Source organism: Cryptomeria japonica, chromosome 3 (genome assembly GCF_030272615.1).
Source record: "Cryptomeria japonica chromosome 3, Sugi_1.0, whole genome shotgun sequence".
NCBI classification, from domain to species: domain Eukaryota; kingdom Viridiplantae; phylum Streptophyta; class Pinopsida; order Cupressales; family Cupressaceae; genus Cryptomeria; species Cryptomeria japonica.
In genome coordinates, this window is record NC_081407.1 from 490,810,397 (window position 1) to 490,834,776 (window position 24,380).

The 24,380-nt window shown below is 40.0% G+C and overlaps 1 protein-coding gene across 4 annotated transcripts in view; it reads right to left on the reverse strand.

Annotated features, from left to right (window-relative positions):
- Window positions 1-24,380, reverse strand: part of LOC131044540 (folylpolyglutamate synthase) — a 267,458-nt gene that overhangs the window by 215,199 nt on the left and 27,879 nt on the right. For 3 of the 4 annotated variants that reach the window (XM_057977897.2, XM_057977891.2, XM_057977894.2), the window contains one exon: window positions 19,774-19,839. The exons of the other annotated variant lie outside the window; for it this stretch is intronic. In XM_057977897.2, coding sequence (XP_057833880.1) covers window positions 19,774-19,839 — 66 coding nt within the window. The remainder of the gene's footprint in view (window positions 1-19,773; window positions 19,840-24,380) is intronic. 4 annotated transcript variants of the gene reach the window in all.

The window sequence follows — 24,380 nt, forward strand, 5'->3', positions numbered from 1 at the left end:
AAAATACAGCATAATAAATTTATATTAGTATGAAAATACATTATGATCAATATTAAATTGACATAATGATAAATATTAAAAACAATATATATCCTAACAATATATAAATTTGTATTAATATAATAAATATTCCAAATCAGAAAACAGTATATTAAGTTTTTTTTATGATCGATAATTTAATATTTAGTTGTTATTCCCTTACCTCTTTCAAATCCACACTATAAAATGAAGAGTAACAACATATAAAATTATACACAATATGTTCCAAGACTTTAAGTTATATATAGTCGCGGTCTATTATATGGTCTTGGATCTGTCAGTGCTTCTAACATAAAATCATAAATATTTGTTTGCCAATATTCCAACGCATTATCACACAAAATACCTGTTTGTTGTTGCTACAAGTATTTAACCACCCAAAACCTATTACATGACTGTTGTTTAGGGTTTTGGATGGTTCGTCCAACATTGGTATCCATATCAACCTTAGAATTGCTTGAATATGCCCCTAGATGATTGCACGCAATTCTGGCCACTAAAAATTGAACACGACCCATTTCCACGGTCAAATCGCAATGGAACCCAATTCCAGGACAAATCATACCCAGAAATGTATTGTTTTCCTACAAATTCAATAACGTCGCATTTCGAAGGTGACAATTTGGTATTTAATCCAAATCCGATAGATTTTAATACCCTAGTGTTTCATTCTTGAATGTTTGTTGGCATTTGAGGGCTAATTAATTTATCTACAATCATAACAACACTTTCTTTGAAGTTTGTGAGCATTGACTACTCAAATCTGAGTGTAATTATATGTTAAAGGGTGTTGCTTTGCCTATCCGTTTCATATCAAACCATAACCAGCACTTTCATTTGGGTTTTTATCATCTACAAGTTGTATTTTGCTACTTTAGGTGAAGTTGGCATTGTTTTCCAGCCATAGAGAGTTTCTATAACAAGTTTCCAGCAGTTAGTTCATTTTGTTTTGCTGTTTCAGTTCATGGTTTTGCATAGAAATCATAAAAAATTACATAAAAATTTGAAAAATAAAAAAAATCCTGGTTGAGGACATTACAGTCAAGTTTCTAATTATTCTGAAAACATCAACTACTTCTAACTTATCATTTAATAATCATATATAGTATGCTACCTAAGTAGTTAAAATTTCATCTATGAGAATTGCAAGGAAAAAGTGTTATTAGTAGGATTTCATTGACATAAATAATAAATAATTACTTGGCTGCAATTTTGGCAATTTATCTTGCTACATTAAGCATTTTTAATTTATGCTGAAAGGTTTCAGGTTTAATATCAAGTTGCTAGCTGGGCTGTTGTCTGGAAGTAAATAGTTGAATGTTTACAATAGCTAACCCGGGTTCAATCTTCAGCACACCTCAGGCAGTTTGTGAGTTCTACCTGAGATTCCACAAAGTGACATGTTCCCTGTGGGTTGACACTTTCTGGTTAGGAAAAAGATTCACTGAAAAATAAAGGAAAACAATTTCTATCATTGACTACAATGATATCCTTATAAGTTTCTTATCAACACCTTACGACAACAAAGAGAACAATACCAATTCAGGATCCACTGAATTTGTTCCTCCATTGACCACTGAGTTATGTTGTTCCTTATCTCCCTTATATCATGCACTTTTGGAAAAGGGTAAACTTAGTTAAATTATTTTATGTTATTTATTGTGTTGGGTTAGAGTAAGGTAAGGAATAAAAAGTTATGTATCTTGGTTATTTTTGTTAGAGTAGATAAATGAACTCCCAAAACACCCCAAGGATCACCTGTAGTTGAAACACACTATCACATAAGAGAAAAGCAATTGATTTGCTGATGCAAAAAGATTATGATTACAATATACAGTTAAATCCTTGTTATAAATACAAGTATGAAACCCTAAATGAGAATACAATTAGATCATGATATATGCCTTATCGTATGGCTTGAAACTAAAAAGCACATGACCGAAGTAAAATTAATTATGTTAATTTAAATAGGGACCTAATAATAATTAATTAGGTAATTACATTTTTAGCTCTAACACACCCTTAGTGCAACTTAGGCAGTATGATGAAATGCAAAGATGGTTTGATGATAAATGAATGCATGGATGGTTCTGGCTACAAGCCTTGATGAAGAACCATGTACAAACAAATAAATCTCTAACAAGTGGAGCAAACAAGAAAACCTCATGGTAAAAAATTCCTCTACAAAAGAGAGGAAAAAGCAAACAAATGTGTCCATGTGATGGAAGAAAGAAGACTCAACATGATCCCCCAAGTATATCTTATGTCACAAATGTGCAACATATATCCCTTCCATAGGAGAGAAAAGGTGAGACTGTATCCCCACACAAAGAAGTAGCTCTTATGCCAAAGGCGAATGCTTGAAGTGTTAAATGTAGTGATCAGATTAGATACATAGAAAATCAAACACAATTGCACAGAATGTACCCTGGGAAAACCTTCCTCTTGAAGGTGAAAAATCCAGCAATGAAGTATGTCTTTATTATCTCAACTATGTCAAGTGACTTTACAATGAATTTGCTTCACACTTGAAGCTATATATGAATGGCAACAATCCACAATAGAGAATATACGATCTGCTATGAAAATTGGTCTTCCTTAGTTGATTCACAAACTGCTGTAGATAGTCTTCTATCTGCTGTAGATGAATATCAACGGACTGCTGAGTGAATGATGTGAACTGCTGTAGGATGTATGTACTTCAATCTGCAATAGAAGGAACACGATCTGCTTGATGATTGATTCGAATTGCTGAAGATGATTGAACAAAGAGATCTATATACCCACCACGACTTGATCAACCAACATGACTTATATCAAAAGTCGGCTTCTTATTTAATCAACACGTCTTTTTGTTAGGGATTAATTACATCATAATAAACACGTCTTATTATTCAAGAGTGGCGGGAATCGGGATAGATATAAATGCAAATATAAGTTACAAAGCCGACGAGGTTCATATTAAATCGGACTTTGTAAATGTGTAAGGCCGATAGGCCATTCACACATTTTCCATTTGCTATGTCGGCCTGAAGGATCCGACCATAGCTATCACATTAACACTCCCTCTTAGCTAGGGAGGAATCCTTCTCGATATCTGAGTCACATAGTGACATCCACCATGGCTACTCCCAGAGGGTGGGTCCATCATGGCTACTCCCATGTATGGAAAAGCAAATGAACACAAGTTCTCATCACAGAGTCACTCAATGTGATGACGTTCACCATGGCTACTCTCAAAGGGTGAATAAGCACAAGTGCTAAGTCATGGAGTCTCTCACATGACATCGACCACGACTACTCCCAAAGGGTGGATCTACCATGGCTACTCCCAAAGGGTGGAACAAGGGCTTTCATCTCAAACTTCTCTCGCAGAGAAGAATGCATTAACAAGAGCTTGCACCTCAAACTTCTCTCTCACGGAGAAGAATGCATTAACAAGGGCTTGCACCTCAAACTTCTCTCTCACAAAGAAGAATGCATTAAAATGCATCTCAAGAAGTCATTGATGCTGAGACTCCCTCTCAACAAGGGCTTCATTCTCCACAACTCCAAGCTTGTCTCGAAAATGCACAAACTTCACTTTAGCAAGAGGCTTGGTGAGAATGTCAGTCGTCTATTCCTCGGTACAAATGTATCTCAACTGAACAGCATTCCTCTATACCATATCTCTGATGTAGTGGTACTGGATCTCAATATGCTCAGTTTTGTCATGGAATATTGGATTGACTGAAAGCTTCACACAGCTTTGGTTATCACAATGAATAGTGGTAGGCTCCAACGATTGTCCAAACAATCCTGCAAGGAGCTTTTGAAGCCACACTGCTTCGCGAGTTGCCACACATGCCGCAATGTACTCTGCCTCTGCGGTGCTTAGTGCCACTGAAGACTGCTTCATGCTACACCGGGAAATCATAGCAAATCCCAAATTGAAGCAACAACCAAAGGTGCTCTTTCGATCAGTAACACTCCCTGCCCAATCAAAATCAGAATAGCCTTCTAGATTCAGGTCCACACTGGAAAAATATTTCAATCCATATCCAACTGTGCTACGGAAGTATCTCAAGATATGCTTGACTGCAACTAGATGTATCTGTCTTGGTTCACACATGAACTGACTAAGTGCACTCACTGCATAGCAAATATCTGGTCTAGTGTTGACTAGATAAATCAAGGATCCAATCAACAGCCTGTAAATAGTACGATCCACAAGATCTGAACTAGCTGCAGCTTCCCTCAATTTCTTCAAGTTAGTTTCCATCGGTGTAGACATAGACATGCAATCTAACATTCCAAATCTCTTCAAGATGTCAATGGTGTATTTTCCTTGACTCGAGATAATCTCATTAGGCCTCTGCCATACTTCCAAACCTAGAAAGAAATGCATGAGTCCTAGGTCCTTCATCTCAAATTCTGAATTCAACTCCTTGCATCTTGTTGACGTGTTTTTTATGACAGCGTCTAACACAGAATAAAGTCGCCTAACGGTCACTTCACTCTCTCTTGATCAAAGTACGATTGCATGCTAAGATTGCAGGAAGATCAGGCAATCGACTCCAAGGTTCCTTTATGCTACAGACGTGACTCAGTTGGCTGATGTGTTTGCTGGTAATCCAAGGGGCCTTACGTTTACATCATTCTTTCACTTCTTTGTTGTGGCTGGAACTCCATTGTATATGGCAATTTTGTGATGTTGTTGCTTCGAACGGGCTAAAATGAACTGAAAATAAAGGGGAAAGGGTTTAGAAGGATCTAAATCTACTCCTAAGGGCAGTGATATCAATGAATAGTGCTTTGGTGGACAAATTCCAAAAAAGCCAAGCTCTACTTCGCCAAGATCAACTACAACTCTGCAAGAACCGGTGCAATCTTCTGGGGATGCTAGAGGATCTTCAAATTGAGAAAGTACATTTGAATACCCAAAAACGGCGCAATCCAAACGACTATCCACAATCGAACTTAGCACAAATTTAGGGGGGCTCAGACTAACTTTACACTGCAACTTACAATCAGCAAGATGCAAAAAGTATGAACCATGGAAATTCATCAGACACCATTACATTCTCCATTGAAATCAAAGCACTTTACGATTTCTAATCTAAGTGGGGAAGGTGAAACCATGCAAGCTTTGAAAACATAATTTAAGTGGACACCATCAGAGAACAATGTTTCACTGTTATTATCTCAAAACTTATCGCAACAATTTCATACAAGGCTCCCTCCTTTTACAAATGAGGGGGTCACCCCTTTATATCGACCTTAGGCCATGATTACACGCAAACCCTAATTAGGGTTTACCCTAAAAGATTCCCCACATGATGCAACAAGGTGGGAATCAACAATAAATACCCCATAAAGCCCATATACAATTAATTACAATCCTGCCAAAAATGGCACCCATAAAGCATTAATTAACCATTACATTCAAAAAGTGCCCACTATGCAATGAATGTACCCTCATGCAAAAATCGCCCATGATGCCATAAATGCTCCATCATTCCAAATGCGGCAATCGCATGCAAAAGGAATTTGCCATAAATTCAACATGTAATGACCGGGTCGCCATTTGGTCAAATATTCCAGTAATGAATGCGCTACTCTACTGCCATGTGTTCAATAGATCATCGCCATGCAAGTGGACCTTGTCGTCTTATATTCGCTCTTGCACATCTGGAATTGATGGAGAGGGAAAATTCAATTCAGGAAGAATTTTCTTGAAGTCTCCTCAACTTTCCTTGCTTGAAGAAGGTTTTCCATCAATTTTCACCATCTCCTATTTTTTAGGAATTTTTCACAAATTAGGGTTTCAAGTCCAGGAGGGAGAGAATTCTCCTACAAATCCAAATCTATGAAAATTTTGAAATTTGGATGTGATTTAATGCCCGAGAATGGATTTTTCAAATTTTTCCCTCGGGGGGAAATTTCTTGTTCAATTCATCCTTGATTTCTTCCTTGCCTTAGAAATTGTCTTTTCCACCTTCAATTCATCCCGACGTGGAATTCATGTTGTGAAGGAATTCTCCTTGGAAAGAAATTTGTTCCTTACCCTTGAGGAAGGAAATTCTTCATGCTTTAGCCAATTTTTATGATTTCCAAGAACTATGTCCTGAAGGAAGAAATTTCGAACACTTGGTCATTTTTTTACGTTTCTTGGAATTTCTGACACTTAGCCAAATTTTTTCACTTCCCTAAAATTTCTTCTTCTTGGGCGCAATTCTTTCTCGAGGAAGGAATTTTTTGTGCTCTTTGAATTCATCACATCCGCAGGGAGCTTTTTGACCACTTTGCCACATTTCTTATTTTTTAGGAATTTTCCTAAAATTTAGGATCTGGGTCCAAGAGAGAGAGAATTCTCTTGCGATTCCAAATCTGCAAAAGTTTTGAAATTCGAACAAGATTTGGTGTCTAAAAATGGAAATTTCAAAAAAATTCTCGAGGGGATTTTTTTGCTTTTCATTCCTCCTTGACCCTTTGACTTTCATGCCTTAGACAAATTTTCAAATTTCAAGCTTAAGCATGGAATTCACCATGTCTTGGAATTCGATCATTTTCCATGCCTCCAAGCACCCCTCAATTTGGCGCTTTCCATTAGTCTAGGGCGCTATTTTGCATTGGTGGAGGATTCAATGAATTTGTGAATCCTCCATGCCTCCTTGATTTTGGCGCATGTCCTTCATCTTGGGCGGAATTTTGCATTGGTGGAGGGATTCAATGAAATTTGTGAATCCTCCATGCCTCATTGATTTTGGCGCCTGTCCTTCATCTTGGGCGGAATTTTGCATTGGTGGAGGATTCAATGAAATTTGTGAATCCTCCATGCCTCCTTGATTTTGGCGCCTGTCCTTCATCTTGGGCGGAATTTTGCATTGGTGGAGAATTCAATGAAATTTGTGAATCCTCCATGCCTCCTTGATTTTGGCGCCATGTAAGAACTTGGGATGATTTTTCCAGAGCTTTCCATTTCAGGAGTGGGCTTCTAGCACTCAACCATCTTCTGGCTTTCTCTGTTTGCTTTCTGACTTTCCGGAATTAGAAATAGTTGCAAATGCATGATCTTTGTCACCTTGCCTGAATGGTCCTGTCAGAACAAACTTTCCAAAAATAGAAACCTACAAAGTCTCAGCATTAGACCCCTAGATAGGATACAGGAATGACTTACTATAAATAAAAACTTACTAAAAATAGAAATTACTAAAAATAGTAAGTTTGATTTTTGGCAAAATGACAACATTCCGAGACTCAATAAAATCCCTAAAAAATAGGAACTTTCTAAAAATAGAAAGTTGCTCCGTTTTGGCTCAAATTTTACTAAGAGGTTCCTTGAAGGAACTTGATTCAGTCGTATGTTCAGTTTTTTCAAAACCTTAACAGAAACCCCTAAAATCTAGGACAAAAGGCAAAAAACCTAAAAAAGGACAAAACAGGCCCTAGACTTCACCAAACTCGCTCAAACGAAAAGCAGACTAAATCCAAATGACCCTCTAACACTGTTGTGCGTTGCACACGCTCCCAGTCGCCGACAGGGTCCCCCTTCCTGTTTTTGAGCCTTTCGCCTTCGCCCTGTTGAGTTTCGCGCAGAGTGTCTCGTGCCCTTCCAAGCGAGCCCGCGACTGGTTCGTGAAGTGATGATGTCAATGAAAAGAGCCGATGAATCCATCAGGCTAGTCTAGCCCTCGAGCACGAATGCCAAGAGTTTGTTCAAAATTGTGAAATCGCCTTGAATAGGCGTAAGGTGATAGAAATTGGCGAAGCCCGCCAAGCAAAGAGCAATGCGCCTGAAGGTCGCACGAGGACCCAAAGTGTCGTTTTTCGCACAAGAGCGATGAGATAGATTGCATAAGGTTTGTCCTTGCGATGTTTATGGGATTTGAATAAAGGATGATTTTCGCCTGCTGGTGAAGGAGCAAATTCCCTGGCCAAAATGCCAAGGTTGCAAAACTTGCCCAAGTGCCCAAGCTTGCGCTTCTCGAGGAGAAAGTCTAAATCGCCAACATCGCTCTAGGAGTAAAATTTTGGACTTTCAGGCCAAACTGAGAGAAAACTCCAAAATTTGCAAGACTGGGCCTGAGGTTCGAAAATGCCTTAAAAACTATGAAAACTGGCAAAGGGTCCAAAATTTCAAAAAGTTGCCAAAATTGCCTAAGTTACCGAATTTCGGACCCAGAGGCTAAAATTCTAAAACTTCAAAAGGTTAAAAGATTGCCAAAATCGCCCAGGGGGGCGAATTTCGGACCCTGGGGTTAAATTCTCAAAAATTCAAAAAATCCCAAAACTGGCAAAAGGTCCGAAATTTACCTTCAGTTTGCAAAAGGCCCCAAATGGCTCGAAATTCACTAAGACATCCAATTTTGGACCCTGGGGCCAAAATTCAAAATTTTGTATAAATTTGCAAAGCATGCTAAATGGTCTGAAATTCTGGATAAGTTGTAAAGAAGCCTTAAGGTCCGAATTTGTCCTAAAATCGCAAAAAGGCGTTATAACCCCGAAATTCGCGAAAAGCGTTAAAACTCCGAATTTGCAAAATTGGGCCTAAGGTCCGAAATTTGTAGAGGTAGCAAAAAACGCCTTAGGGTCCGAAATTTTTTCAATTCGTCAAAAGAGTCTAAAATCGCGAAATTCCAAACATGCCAAATGGCCCGAAGTTTCTTTGATTTGCAAAAAGGGGCTTAGGGTCCGAAGTTTTCTTTAAGTTGCGAAAAGTGTTAAATGGTCTGAAAATTACCTTTCAACTTGCAAAAAACTCCCCCGGTTCCGAAAAGTTCAAAACACCAAAGTTCGGACCTCAAGGCCGAAATGCTAGGAAAAGATAGTTGCCCAAAAACGTAAAGGTCCGAATTTACCCTTAAAACTCGCAAAAGCGTGGAAAGCTCCGAAAAGTTCAATAACACCAAATTTCGGACCCTAAGGGTGAATGCAAAAAATGTTTAAAGTTACCAAAATCGCCTTATGGGCCGAATTTCGGACCCTAAGGACAAAATAGGAGAGTTCATAGAAAATTGGCTAAGGCATTCAAAGCCTCTGAAGTTCGCACTTAGGATCAATACGAAGTTTAAGTTTTGGAAGGGCCTCCATATCCCAAAGTCGTGAGTTGGAGGATAAACGCAGAGTTCGCAAATTCGCCAAAGGGTTCGAAAACGTGGAGAAACGCAGAGTTCGCGATTTAGGAGATGGAGATATGAAGTTCAAAATCTGCAAAAAAGAACCCCCCTCCATATGGCCGAAGTTTGCGTAAGAGAGGGATCGCGTAAGGGTTAAAGGGAGACAGAGCCAATTTCGCGCAATTCACATTCAAGATAAAACGCTGACATAAACCATTCCAAACACTCAAGTTCAGATTACGAATTGCCCAAGGTAAAAATCGCTTAGTCTAAAATGATAAATTCCTTTCAAACAGCAATTGCGAAAATTCGAATTAAGGAGATAACCATTAATCTTCGAAATTTGCAGAACTATCCATTCGTCTTTACGCAGCAAGGTTGGGCAATTTCTCGCCATCCATTTTCATCAGGTAAGTACGCTTTGTCTCTCTTGATCATCTGAAATGCTTATAAATCAAATAGATGTGTGTGCGAAATCTGATTAAAATGCTTAAATTTTCGAAGTTCGCATCTCTTTCCGCTTGTAAAACATTGTGCAAAGCAATCAAAACTAGAATTTGCTCCTAAGATTTAACCAGAAATTGCATTTTCAAACTTAGGAGAATTTTTCGAGCTTTGTCCCTGTTGAAAATAAATCCAAAATGCTTAAGTATAAATTAGCGATCAAAAGCTTCATGAATACTCTGGTTTAAAATCAATCAAGCTTTCAGCTAGAAATGTCGCTCTGTTTCCAATCTAGATTTTGAACTAATCCTTGAATGCTAGAGTATTTTCTATCTAACCCGCCTTACTTCTTTTGTATCGCCTCGTAATCTGCGTCCGGTTGTGCAGGATAAATGCCTAAATCGGCGGTAGAATCATCAAAGACGCCCGCTGTAGCCGAGACATCGCGAGCACCCAAATCAGATATCCCACGCAAAGTTGAAAGGATGAAGTATCAGTATCAAAGAGGAGGATTGAGGGAGTCAAAAGTTCAGAGCGTCTAGGACAATATCGGTGATACCGACCTAAGCCATATCGACATCCAGGACTTCAGGAATCGGGTCTTCTCCCCTAATGCATATGGCAAGCCTAGACAGATGGTGGAAAGTGGCATCGCCCAGGCGGCAGGATTTCCTCCAGCAGTACAGAACTATGAGTTAGCAGTAGAGGCTGCCCGGCATTATCAGCCAAATTCCAGATTGGTGCTCCTCGAGAATATGACTCTCGCCAACTTCACTCCTGAGGCCATTAGCGATGCATTCGACATTCCCTTCCCAAACAATCCCACAGCCACAACTATAGATGAAGCACAGAGGGCATATGATATGAATCCGGCCCGATGCAAAGCACTGATCAACGAAGAGTGGTACAAGGAGAGAAGGCTTCCGAGCGCCAGGATTGTGAAAAAGACCCCCAGAAGTGATTTTCATAATGAGCATGGGGATATGGTCACATTACTCAGCCGAGTTATGGGACTTCCTAAATCCAACTACTTTGAAGAGTGGATGTTTTATTTCATAGAGCAAGTCTTCACTGGGAAGTCTAAGTTTGACTGGGCCCAGATCATAAGCGACAACATCCACACTCAGTTGATTGAGCTTGAAACGAAGAAATACTTCACTATGACCTCTTATTTGGTCTACATGTTCGCCAAGAACCAGCCGCTGCCAGGTTTGATAATGAAAGGTGAAATCGGGAATGGGCCTAGTCAGGTAAAGGTCTATGATTGTTACCCGCAGCTGCATTACCAAGATATAGCTCAGAGAGAAAAGAGCAGCCCAGCTTATGCAGTTGGCCAATATGAGCGCGTCAATGACGCCTTCACAATGCACCTGGTCAGGCTAATGCAGGGAGGATTACACATAAGGCTCTCAGAGCAGGCTACTATTCTAGTACAAAGATACGGGGCCTGGTTCATCCAATTCCCAAGGTTCTCCTATATCCGAATAGCAGGCTTTGATGGTGCCCCTCTTCGACTTCCACGGTACCCAACCGACAAAGTAGTTCTTATGGAGGTCGCAAGGCAGTCACGTCTAGCCGGCATCTTACTCAGAGAAAGCAAGCAGGCTGGATTCGTGTTCCCCATGATCATAGGCAACTAGGATGTCCACCTGAAGACCCCCACCCTAGCAGAGGAATCCCTCGCAGAGCTAGCCTCTTATGGCCTACAACCATTTTCCAAGAAAATATTTCGATCACGATAATCTGGCAAAGAGAGCCTATGGCAGGCGGTACAGAGCAAAGGAATCAGTTGAAGACTATTGGAAAAATTGCTCTGCTGACTACGAAGTTCGGAGACGTGAATATTCTAGGCTGAGTGTGCAGCAAATGCGGCTCTTCGAATATCGCCAGGTCCCAAATCAACTCACAGATTCAGGGAATTGCCTTCAAGTCCGAGAATTTGAGGCAGTAAGGCATCTTTTGCCAGGTGTTGATTGGTCACAGGACCCAATCACTGATTTTGAGGCAGTCATGGCAGCCCCAGCAAGATACACAGACCAATGGTTACATCAGCAGATTGAGAGGCTAATTCATGAGGGAGTCCAGTTCACTTACCACCTAATGGGAAGCCTCGATTCTCAGTCTTCCGAAGATGAAGGAACGTCCAGTGCACCCAAAGAAGAAATTGAGAAACCTGCGAAGAGAAAGATGGCTAAGGCTTGCAGAGGGACTCGAACGTCCAAGAGAACAAGAAGGGAAAAGATTCCTATAAGGAGACCAGAGGTCACTTCATCGTCAAAGGACCCCAATTCGTCCGACGATGTAGTGGAATTAGATTATATACCTGCTCCGCCTTCTCAAAGTGACATTGATGCGTTTGGAACTGATGATCCTCCCGCACCCGACATGCTAGAAGTTGAGCTAAGAGCCATTGAATCAACCCAGTCGGGTAACCCAATAGAGGAAGGAGAGATTCCATCCATTCAAGGGATCGAAGTGCATAAACCCACCCAACAGAGCCGCCATGAACTGCTGCTCCATAATACAACCAAAGATGACTCTACCGTTGAAGGAGAGCAAAGGGCAGAGGAGACCCGCGAGCTCGAAAGGACTGAAGAGCAACCATCACACGAAGGCGCCAGACAACTGTTCAGTGAAATGGGAGAAAGTTCAGCTGCAAGTAAGGAACTTGGCACCTCCCCCACCCCTCCGGTAACAGAACAGCTGCAAATCTGTGATGAGTCGGCTGAACACCTCAAAGAACAGAATGCAAACTTAACCATATCATCAGCCCAAACAGTGCCTCAAGAATGGTTAATTGCCAAAGCCCAACGCAAGGCCGCCACCAAACCACCTATTGATCTAGAGGACATCTTCTCACGCATAGACCAAGCTAAAGTTAAGGGGAAGAAAAAGCCCAAGGCATATTCCAAAATGACTAAAGATGAGCAAAGGAACCGCACCCTTCACATTGCCACCCCGCCTGCAGATAAGCCAGCAGATCAGATCACACTGGCAAATTATAGCATCACGACTGTCCCCATTGGACGAGCCACTAAGGAGCAAGAAAAAGAAGAATTCAAGGATTCAGTGCAAAACATACTCAGGCAACTTGAAGAGTTAACAGCTGAGAAGGATATGTATCAGGCCCATGCTGAACAAGCCGAAGGGTACATCCATCAACTCCTAAGACCATTACACAATGCCTCTGAATCCCACATTCCCCCGACAGCATTGGCACAAAGGACCACAACAGAATTTGAAGGAGTATGGGACACCGCGAGGGCTGTCAAGGAATGGATACAAGGCATCAGAAAAAGGGGAGAACGAATCCTTGAGGAAGTGAAGGAAATGGCTCGCCACCGAGAAACCACTTTGGTTAAGTTATTAGAGGTAAAGAGGGAATCCCTCCACATCCAGGAAGTGGCTGCCACTACTCTTCCCCTCATGAACGCTCTTTTCTGGACCCATGCACAGTTTCCTACATTACCCACCATCCTAGATCCTCATAACATCAACACTCTTAAGGAATGGTACTGGACTGTCAACATGAAGAATGATGCGAAGGAAATCATTGATAGAGAACACAATGCATGCGAGGTAATTCTGAAAACCATGCAGGAACTTGGCAAGATAATCCTTCGATCAATGGTTTCGGGATGGGTAAATGACCAATCCGATGAAGTGATACCACCAGACTGGGAAGAAAGATTGGGAACAAATAAGATCACTTATTCCACTAAGGACCTAAGCTTCGCCGGTCAATTCCACTCGGACATGTTGTGCTTTGAGCGTAATCGTTCCAGTTGGCAAGATGGTCTGAAGCAGGTAGACCAATACCTCGAAGGCATGCAATATAAAATTCGCCATCCTCCTATGCCTCCATTCAGTCTGCTTTTCAGATTATGTATCAGGTTCCAGGAGTATGTTCGTGAGGAACGTGCAGCAGGTCGAGATCTCTGGCGGGAATATTTGCATGAAGAAAGTCAATTTTTGATTAAAGGATTTGAAGCTGGAAAAGAAAAAGTGCTTTCCTAAAAATGCACTTTTTTCCTTTTTAAATTTTGAAAAGTGCACTTTTTGCCAAAAGGGTCATATTTGACTTTCAAGTCAACTAAAATGTAAAACTTTATGAATGCACCTTTTTGAATAATTTTGGATAATTTTGGATAAGTTTTAATTATCCTTTTTGGGTAGTTATTACTCATTTTCGGGTGGTTGTTGATATTTGCCTCCCATTTATGGGTATGGGCAGCCATGCTTTATGGATGAATCTGGGCCACTTGTTTAGATTAGATCTGGGCCATTCATCCAATTTTGGAGCCTATTTAAAGGGGATTGGTTTCCCTCATTTTGTAAGAAGTTCATGGATTGTTGCTGAAGCTCTAGCGAAATTTACATAGGATTAATGCAAAGTTAAGGCTGTTTTCTTTTCATTGTGAGTGAATGGTCTCCTTCTTCACCATTTAAATTATTTTGTTATGTCTTTCATTTTTCTGTAGCATTTTCAAACAAACATCCGACAGAATCCTCGTAGTTCACATCATTGGGGAATGGCTGATTGCCTTTCTCTCTGCGTGGTTAATCTGAACCTTTTATATGCTTAAGTTCGGTTATTGAATACTCACTATGAATGTAAAAGTTCTAATGTTGTAGTCGATAACATGAAAATCTTATTTTCCTTTGAAGATTGCACTAGATTTATGTAAACATTGTGCTCAAGTAGCTGGTGATGCTTACTCTAGTTATTTGGAGGTGTCCGTCTGTTTGCTGAAACTGGTATCTTAGTTAGAATTTACATTTCATGTATCTCGCTCTCCCTATCCTTCCCTCCTTTTTCCCCTTTTTTTATCAAGAGAACCCGCAGTCCCATTGAAAGCAGTATCAAGTCAACTAAAATCATTTGATAAGAAAGATCATCAAGATTCCAGGGAACTCATCTACCAATCGCCTATCTCACCGTAAGTCCCCCTTGTGTTTCCAGCATAAACACATCAAACCACTGAGAAATCCCGCAGTCAAGACCTGACAAATGAAACCTTGAGGTTATCCCCTTTGATCAAACGTAAAAAAAACAGCACTAGGGATTTCCTTATCTCAAGAGAGGATAGGATACTCAACTGGTTATTCTATTCTATGTTGGCCGTATGGAGTTTGCAGCAATGCGATTCCAGACACGTCAACAAACACCTGCAAAGCGGAGAAACTGACGAGACTATTGTGAAAAGACCCCAAAAACGCAAGCCAAAAGACCGGGAGGGCCTAAAAAGTAGGGGGTCCCCATTTGCAATGGGGCGATGTGTGAAAACGTCACAACACATCTAAGGATGAGATGATCTTCCCCGGTAACAAATAGGTCATCAACATATAGTATCAAGATCAACATTTTAGCATTGAATACCTTGAAGTAAAGATTCGGATCAGCATCATTCTTGCAGAAACCCAAACCCACTAATTATCTGCCAATTCTTTCATACCATGCACGAGGAACCTGCTTAAGACCACATAAAGCTTTCTTCAATTTGCATACATGAGACTCTTTCCCATGAACCACGAAACCCTCAGGTTGCTCAATGTAGACCTCTTCCTCAATCACACCATTGAGAAAAGTTGTCTTTACATCCATCTGATGTAGCTTCCATCCCTTAGCTGCTGCAATAGCAATGATGGTCCTAATGGAAGTATAGCAAGCAACAGGAGCAAATGTTTCTTCATAGCCTATTCCTTCTTTCTGAGACAAACCACGAGCCACAAATCTAGCCTTGTATTTCTCAATGCTTCCATCAGCTGCATGCTTAATCTTGTACAGCCACTTGGAAGATACAACTGACTTCCCCTCAGGTCTAGGAACAATATCCCAAACATCATTCTTAATAATGGATTGATACTCTTCATCCATTGCATCTTCCAATACTTGTTGTTTTGAGGCTTCCTCAACACTGGAAGGTTCAATCTCAATAAGATTACACATCAATGCAACATAGCTAGAAAATCCCTGTGGTCTTTTACTTTCTCTGAATGTGCCTCTAGGAGCTGCAAACTGTTTTGCCTTCTGCATAGTGTTTCTTGCCCAAAGAGGTCTCTTCCAGTTCACAACAATATCTCTAGGCCCATCAATAGGATCCAAAGGTTCAATTGGATCATCATCTACTACAAGTTCAGTGGACTCCCTCTGAATCTCAGGAGTATGATCAATGTCCGTGTCTTGAGGAGTTTCATGATTTTCATCATCTATCTCCATGCAAGACCCCTTAGATTTTCTAAATGCGACATTTTCCTCAAATGTAACATCTTTGCTCACTTCTATTTGCTTTTGACCGGGAATGTAAATACGGTAGGCTTTAGAGGTTTCACTGGAGCCCACAAAAAATCCTCTCTTGCCAGAAGGTTCCAACTTGGTTCTTTTGTCTTTGGGTATATGAACATACACTGGACAACCAAAGATCCTCAAGTGACTTACATTAGGCTTAATCCCTGAAAAAGGCTTCTTCTGGAGTCATATTTTGCAATATCTGGTGAGGACATTTGTTCATAACATACACTGTTGTTCTAGAAGTTTTTGTCCAAAGAAAGGTTTGAAGGTCTTGATCATGGATCATGGCTTTTGCAGCTTCAACAAGGGATCTGTTCTTTCTTTCTGCAACCCCATTTTGTTGAGGGTTGTAAGGGACACATAACTCCTCCTTGATCCTTGCCTCAATACAAAAATCATTGAAGCTACTAGAGGTGTACTCACCTCCATTATGAGACCTTAAAACTTGAATTCTTTTCCCATAATAGTTTTCTACTTGAGCTTTAAACTCTTTAAATCTACCTAGGGCTTCAGCAGACTCTTTAGACCTTAAGAAATAAATCCAAGTCTTTCTAGAGTAGTCATCTATGAAAGTTACATAATACAAAAATCCACTTAAGGATGGAATTGACATTGGACCACATAAATCTGAATGTACAAGATCTAGAATTTCTTTAGACCTACTTTCACTACCATGAAATGGACTCTTAATATTTTTACCCATAGCATAACCTTTACAAGTACCATCATGTACATGACTGAGTTTAGGAATACCTTTAACCATCTTCTCCAATGATGGAAGAGCCCTGAAATGTAGATGCCCAAGTCTTCTATGCCATAGTTCGCTGGAACTAGAAGAATCATGTAGAAGAGCTTGAACAAGATTAGTGGAGATTAGTGGAGAGCTTATACAAACTCATGACGATTCCCAATCACACGAGCAATCTTGATGCTAGAGTTATTTGGCCATGCAAGAACTCTCCCTTTTGAAAATGCAATTTGATAACCCTTATCCTCCAAGGCTGAAATAGACACAAGATTTCTCTTGATCCCCGGCATGAATAAGACATCACTTAGGTGAAGAGACTCCAAATTCTAGGTTGAGTGATGTAGCACCAAATCCTCTTATAGAATAGCATGCATCATCTCCAATGATCACTTGCAGATTAGACTCCACCAAATCTGAAAGATGCTCTTGATAGTCGGTGATGTGTCTAGAAGCTCCACTATCAATCAGCCAGGTATCACTATCCATAGGAACATTTCTTGATAAGGCAGATATGAAGAGGAATCCATTAGAGTTATCTTCAACTTCCTTCTGAGTTGAGACTTCATTAACGTTCACCATCTATTGCTTAGGCCTTGTCAAACAGTCCCTTGCATAGTGACCAAACTTGTCACACCTAAAGCACTGGATGCGAGAGAGATCTTTCTTCTTCTTCTTTTAATCAGGTGCGGAATGTAATCTCTGATCTCTATTCCTTTTGAAGTTTCCCTTCTTCCAATTCCTTCCTTTCTTGGTAGATTGGGTGGCAAGAACATGAGTGTCTTCATTTTGAGAACCTTTGACAATTCCCTTGTCCGCCAATCTTGATTCTTCTTGAATGCAATCCGCACAAAGACAATCAAACTTAGGCAATTTGGATCTTCCACTTATACTTTGAATAAATGGCTCCCATGAATGAGGAAGGTCATTCAATGCCAATATGACAAGGTCTTTATCAATCACTAGATCTCCAATAGCACTTGGTTGATCCCTCAGTTCTGAAATCTTCATGAAGAATGACATGACAAATTCTCCTTTCGCCATCTTTACTTGATGAAGTTGTTGCCTTAATGCAAGAGCCCTACTTGTGTTGTTAAGCTCATATCGACCTTCCAAGGTCTTGAACATATCTCTCGTAGTTGTCATCTTGGAGATGAGAGGCACTAAGTGATCCCTCACAGAGACGATCAATATCTTCTTTGCTTTTATGGCATTCTTCTTGAATTGAAGTTTCTCCTCTTGATCTTCTGGCTCGGATAAGTCTTTATCCTCCACAAACTGAAGAAGATCATTTTCTTCAAGTGCAATAAGCAGTCTAAACTTCCATGAGGTGAAGATTGATGCGCCTTCAAGCCTATCCTCGTCTTTAAGACCTATCACCATTTTAGAGGCTTCAAAGTATCTCCTTGAAGGTGAGAGATGAGAGAAAACTTCTCAGTTGTAGGGAAATTTGATCACGATCTTTCTTCACCGTGGCTCTGATACCATGTTAAATTTAGTGATCAGATTAGATAGATAGGAAATCAAACACAATTGCACAGAATGTACCCTGGGAAAACCTTCCTCTTGAAGGTGAAAAACCCAGCAATGAAGTATGTCTTTATTATCTCAACTATGTCAAGTGACTTTACAATGAATTTGCTTCACAAAGTTGGACCCACTAGCTCGACACACTAGATGGAGGAGAGCTATATATGAATGGCAACAATCCACAATAGAGAATATACAATCTGCTATGAAAATTGGTCTTCCTTAGTTAATTCACAACTGTTGTAGACAGTCCTCTATCTGCTGTAGATGAATATTAACGGACTGCTGAGTGAATGATGTGAACTGTTGTAGGATGTATGTACTTCGATCTGCAATAGAAGGAACACGGTCTGCTTGATGATTGATTTGAATTGCTGAAGATGATTGAACGAATGGATCTATATACCCACCACGACTTGATCAACCAACACGACTTATATCAAAAGTCGGCTTCTTATTTAATCAACACGTCTTTTTGTTAGGGATTAATCACATCATAATAAACACATCTTATTATTCAAGAGTGGCGGGATAGATATAAATGCAAATAGAAGTTACAAAGTCGATAAGGATCATATTAAATCAGACTCTGTAAATGTGTAAGGCTGATAGGCCATTCACACATTTTCCATTTGCTATGTTGGCCTGAAGGATCCGACCATAGCTATCACATTAACATGAAGAAGAATGGTGAAGATGATCCAAAACTACCAAATAATGTTGCTCCTAGGCTACGAAGAAACAGATCCAATGGTAGATACAAAAGAAACTCCCTCAAGAGAGATGAGGAGAAAAGTCTAATGATTTGTGCCTCTGAAAACCACTCAAGTGTCCATATGTCTGAATCAAAGGATGTCACAATGCAATCAAGTGAAACAAATCCAAACAACTACAAAGAATCATTAAGAACAATCTCCAAAGACAATGCTAATGTGATAATCGATGTGCTGGTAATGTCATCAAAGAGAAAGTGAATATCCTCAAAAGTGTCATCAATATCTGAAACCTTTTTATCCAATTGACGTCCAAAAACGAGGGTTTGCATAAACAACAGGATCACAACATATTAAACTTGAATTCTAGTTGGTGACATGGACAAGGAAAATCAGCACCCAGTTAAATTAAAATCGTCCCTACTCATAGGATGCTAGGAGTATAGGAGCATCTTATTTTTTGAAGAGAACAGATTATTAAAGGTTTGCAACAATTTTGGGAGCAAAGCAACAATTTGGAATCAGCATTGCAAGTGACAAATGTGAAATTTATGATTCCAGAAAATATTATCTGCTGTTCACAACAAATCACCATGTCAGAAATTGTATTATTTCTATTTAAATATATATTGTACTATCAAACATGGTAGCTGAGTTTTAATGGTTTATTCATAAACCTTTGGATTTTAGCATAAGCCGGTTTACCTCTGGAATAGACAACTTGTCTCTATATGGTGATTACGCATGTAAACTCCATGTATGCATTGCTATCTCAAACTATCACTTGTCAAATAACTATCAAAAAACACAAAAAAATAATTTTTGGGCTACTACACATTTTCAATAAAACTAGCAAACATTGAGAATGAAATTATTTAATCATGAAAAACAGCCAATGATAAACAGGATTACCTTCCCCTTAGTTCCAGCAATATGGATAACTTTCAACTGTGATAGAGAGTCCTCCAAGTCTAGTATCTATGAAAAGAATGATCATAAAGAATATTAGATAACCATGATATCCAAAAACCAAATGCAGAGCTCCATATGGTATACTCAAATAGTATAATAAACAATTGTTTCTAGCATCATAATCGACATGAGTCTTAAGCACAAATATCAAAAAGGATGCTTTAATTTATGTCACACACAATAATGTGTGATTATTTATTGCAATGATGTTCTCCTTTATAAATGAATTAGAAAAACACAAACTTTGTAGGAATAAACTAGAATAAGAAAGAAACTAGAGATTTTAAATCTCCCAATATTTTGGTTAAATTTCGTACAGAGAATTACTATTTCTAAATAAGTTGGGTAGATCTAAACCAGTTGAGTTTGTTTAGCTAGCTAATTTAGTTATCCTTTTCTATTTTATTGTGATTTGTTGACAGAGCCTTTCTATGAAAAAGAAGCCATTTTGTATTGGAAAGGGGAGGAAAAGGGGGAGAAAAAGAGGAGACTTGCTGCGAGATCTATGTTGTAAATTCTTTCATTTCAACAATCAGATATTGTTTTTTAACATTGTATGACATCCAAATTTAGAGAGGATCACCCACTCTAATCTTCCCTAGGATCTTCCTAGGAAAGGGGCACTCAAGAGGATTGGTGCTAGGTGAATTCTCCTCAAGGATAGATAGATTGTTGGTTTTGTGTGTATGTGATTTTATCTTTGTTTGATGACTTTAGTGTGTGCATGGTTTATTGCTCATTGGCATTTTCATATCTATGTTTCTTTTATTCATATTTTAATATCTATTTTGTATTATTCACAACACATCTAGATCATTCGGGATTAGTTTTGTTTCATTTCAGGACTTTACAATTGTTAGACACAATGCACCACTAAGAGGGGGGTGAATCAGTGGTTCTCAAACTTTTCCCATTTCCTATCCTATGTGTGCATACCGGTTATTAGATCTAACTCAGAACAGACTTACCGGCTAGTGAGGAGATTAGACACAAAAGCCAACGCACAAAGAGACATCACATAACACCAGGATATATGAGGAAAACCCAAGATGGGAAAAACCTCGGTGAGCAATGCTGCTGGAGACTACTGCTCCAATCCAGCCTCACAATGAAACTCTGTTACAATGTTTAGGGCACCAACCCAAGGAGCTACAACCCCTGCCTTGTTTATGGGCTACAGCCCAAAGGAACTACAATCCCTGATTTAGGGCACCAACCCAAGGAGCTACAACCCCTACCTGATTTATGGGCTACAACCCAAAGGAGCTACAACCGCTGCACCGAGCTACAACTCAATGATCTCAATGAAAACATCAAATACACAAGTAGTAATCTAGTTACAAGTGAATCTTGTAACAACTCAAAACAAACTTCCCTGCCGGTAAGGTATCTCCTCAACCTTACCAGTTCTCTGCTTGCTCTGACTGAATCTCTCTTCTCGCTGCTGCTGCTTACCGGTTCACCTTCCACTTTGTTGGTTCTCACTTCCTTCAGCTGCTCTGTTACACTCCACCGGTACTACACTCAGTCGGTTCTATGCCTGGCTTCTCTGCAATACTTTTCTTCTTCTCTGCCGGTATGAACACTACCAATTCTGCACTTCTACCGGCTGAACTCTTCAACCTGGTCCTCCCTTACTCTCACTCACTTCTCAGATGCTCATTAAGCACTTGGCTGATTTGCTTTTACATGCGGAAGTATCACGCTTCGTAGTAACACAATATTCTTCTATCCAGCAGCAACAAACAATCTCTTTGGCCTTCATACTTATAGCCATGTTTTCCAGCCAAAGCCCATTTCAAAATCCAGGCAATTAGGGTTTCCTCACCATCCTCGAGGCAAACCAAATCCAATCAGATCTTGCTCGATCTGATCTTCCTGACATCCATCTGCACAAGTCCGTCATCAACGCGCCTTCTAGAACACGCCTTCTCCAGCAATATTGCTTTTACATGCGGAAGTATCACGCTTCGTAGTAACACAATATTCTTCTATCCAGCAGCAACAAACAATCTCTTTGGCCTTCATACTTATAGCCATGTTTTCCAGCCAACGCCCATTTCAAAATCCAGGCGATTAGGGTTTCCTCACCATCCTCGAGGCAAACCAAATCCAATCAGATCTTGCTCGATCTGATCTTCCTGACATCCATCTGCACAAGTCCGTCATCAACGCGCCTTCTAGAACACACCTTCTCCAGCAACCTGCAAACAATTTGTCTGCATACTTCTTGGTCAATCACCATTAATGGCATGATGGGTTGCTTCAAATACTTCGATCTGCTCGATCAATCTATCCTCGATCCTTTCTTGTCCATTTTAATCTCTTGTCGCGCACCTCTGCAACTCCACCTCGAACTTAGCAGTCACATTTATGTCGGACCAACCTCAACTACTTCATTGTCACACTACACCGACCTGTGCAAGATCGCCACTTCACCTCCTCGTGGCATTACTGTCGGTATCCACCTTGGCATACAGCTCTGTCGGTTCAACTTAGTCACCGACCACTCTCATAACTAGTCACACACATACTGACCCTACCGGCACAAATCACTTTGTCGGTTAACCTTCCTGCCATCTCCTTTTCTATCATGTCGGTGTAACCCTTATGTCAGTACTTCACCTCTCTGTCGGTTACCTTACCATGTTTGCACTTGTTGAACTGTCGGTGGAACCCCTTGACTGGTCGCCAAACATGTCTATCCATAGCATGCTCATTCCCATAAGGTGGGAAGACATCTGCATCTGCACCTTGTCCATATTACCGGTGGACTTACATACTGGTAACCACTCTTGATGACACTCTATCATCAACCTTCACCAGACACCATCTTTAGTCCGGCCATTCCTGTGACTGCATCTGATTAGCCTTGCCCTCTCCATGATCAGTTTGGACTACTTCACAACCGGTTTGTCAAGATTACAAACACATCACACTCCTTCTGTACCGGCATCTCAACATGCCCTCTCTATCGGTCCAGTGCATAACCTTGATCTCATGCACCTAAGGCATTCCCTCAAATCACCGGTACATTCGGTGTGAACCTTCAAACACCTGCCTTTGCCTCATCTACCTTATCTCAAGGGACTATGACGCACACAATGCATAATATGAGATAAGCTCCACTTACCGGTGGAGTGACACCATCTTCTTTCTGCAATGTACTCATGTGACTTCCCTGTTTGTGCAGCATCTCTTCAAACAGGCACATGTGATCCGATGTAGGCACATTCACTGTCAGTCATTTCTTCTCATGATGACTGCATTCTTCATCCAATGGGAGTCCTGTTGTTCTGCAACTTCTCAGCATACCGGTCCAACTTCTATTCCGGTTGACATCAACCTCTAATGCCAACAACCTCTTGTTCACTAGTTGACATAAATGTCAGTGATACCGGTAACATCCTATACCGGTTGACATCAATGACAACACAATGCCAACAACAATTTCTAGACTTTTCAGGTTTCAGCAATTCTCTTAAATAGATTAGTCACTCCTCTTTTCTAATCATCATTCTTCCATCTAGTCTTACTTTCCAAATTCGATGCATTCTTTTGAGCTACCTAACCTCAACCTTGTGGCTTTAGTGTATAAACTTTGTTAAACACCATTATAAGTTTACAATATTGGATTTGATAAGTATCTTTAGCCCACCAAAATAACCACAATCATTTTTGGAATATCATATGTGGATTGCCACTATGGATCAAAAACCTGCAACAGTGGTCCATAGTAGATTCCTCATATCCAAAACCAGAAAAAGCAATTCACCGATACTTCCTCTATTGAAAACCAAAAAAGGAAACCTTGATAAGTGTCGGATTGAAAACATCTCAGCACAATACAACATAAGCATCATGGCAACCTTGAGAAGTACAAATTCAAGAAGCATGTAGAACAGAATTTTTGCAAGTAATGCATAATGGTGTGCATGAAGATTGAACTCTTGAGGCCTCAGAACGAGCATGAATATGAGCTTTTATGACATAGCTTTGAGAAGTACAAGGAATTCTTCCTTTTCACGTCAAGGTTGTTTTAATGAGCATAACTGACAAGTCAAGAATCAAGCATTATGGTGCCCACAAATATTGCTTTAATTGTTTCCTCACAAATGCAACAAATTATTTTTTCTCAATGAAGAGGATACATTTTGACGTATACCTCACTGACATTTAAGGAGTCACAAAGACATAATTGTCATTTTTTCAGCCAAGTGACATTCAGATTACAATAGAGTATTGGGTTATTTTGATCAATGTGCTAAATGTTCCAGAACTAATTGAATGTCAAAAACAAGTCTCTAAGAAGTTTAAGGCAATCACGAATGATGTTTGTAAATATTTTCATTGAATAGATGAGTTCAAGCCATTGATTCTAAAGGGACTACCATGGTTTTCACTACAGTTCTACAGAGTTTGCTGACAGGGAGGCACAAAGACATGAGGATAAGTTTTGGGTGCGAGGGGATCAAGGGCCTATGTTTGGAGATAATGGGGGAATAGCACCAAGCTGGTGGTGGGAACCAATGCTAAAATACATAGAA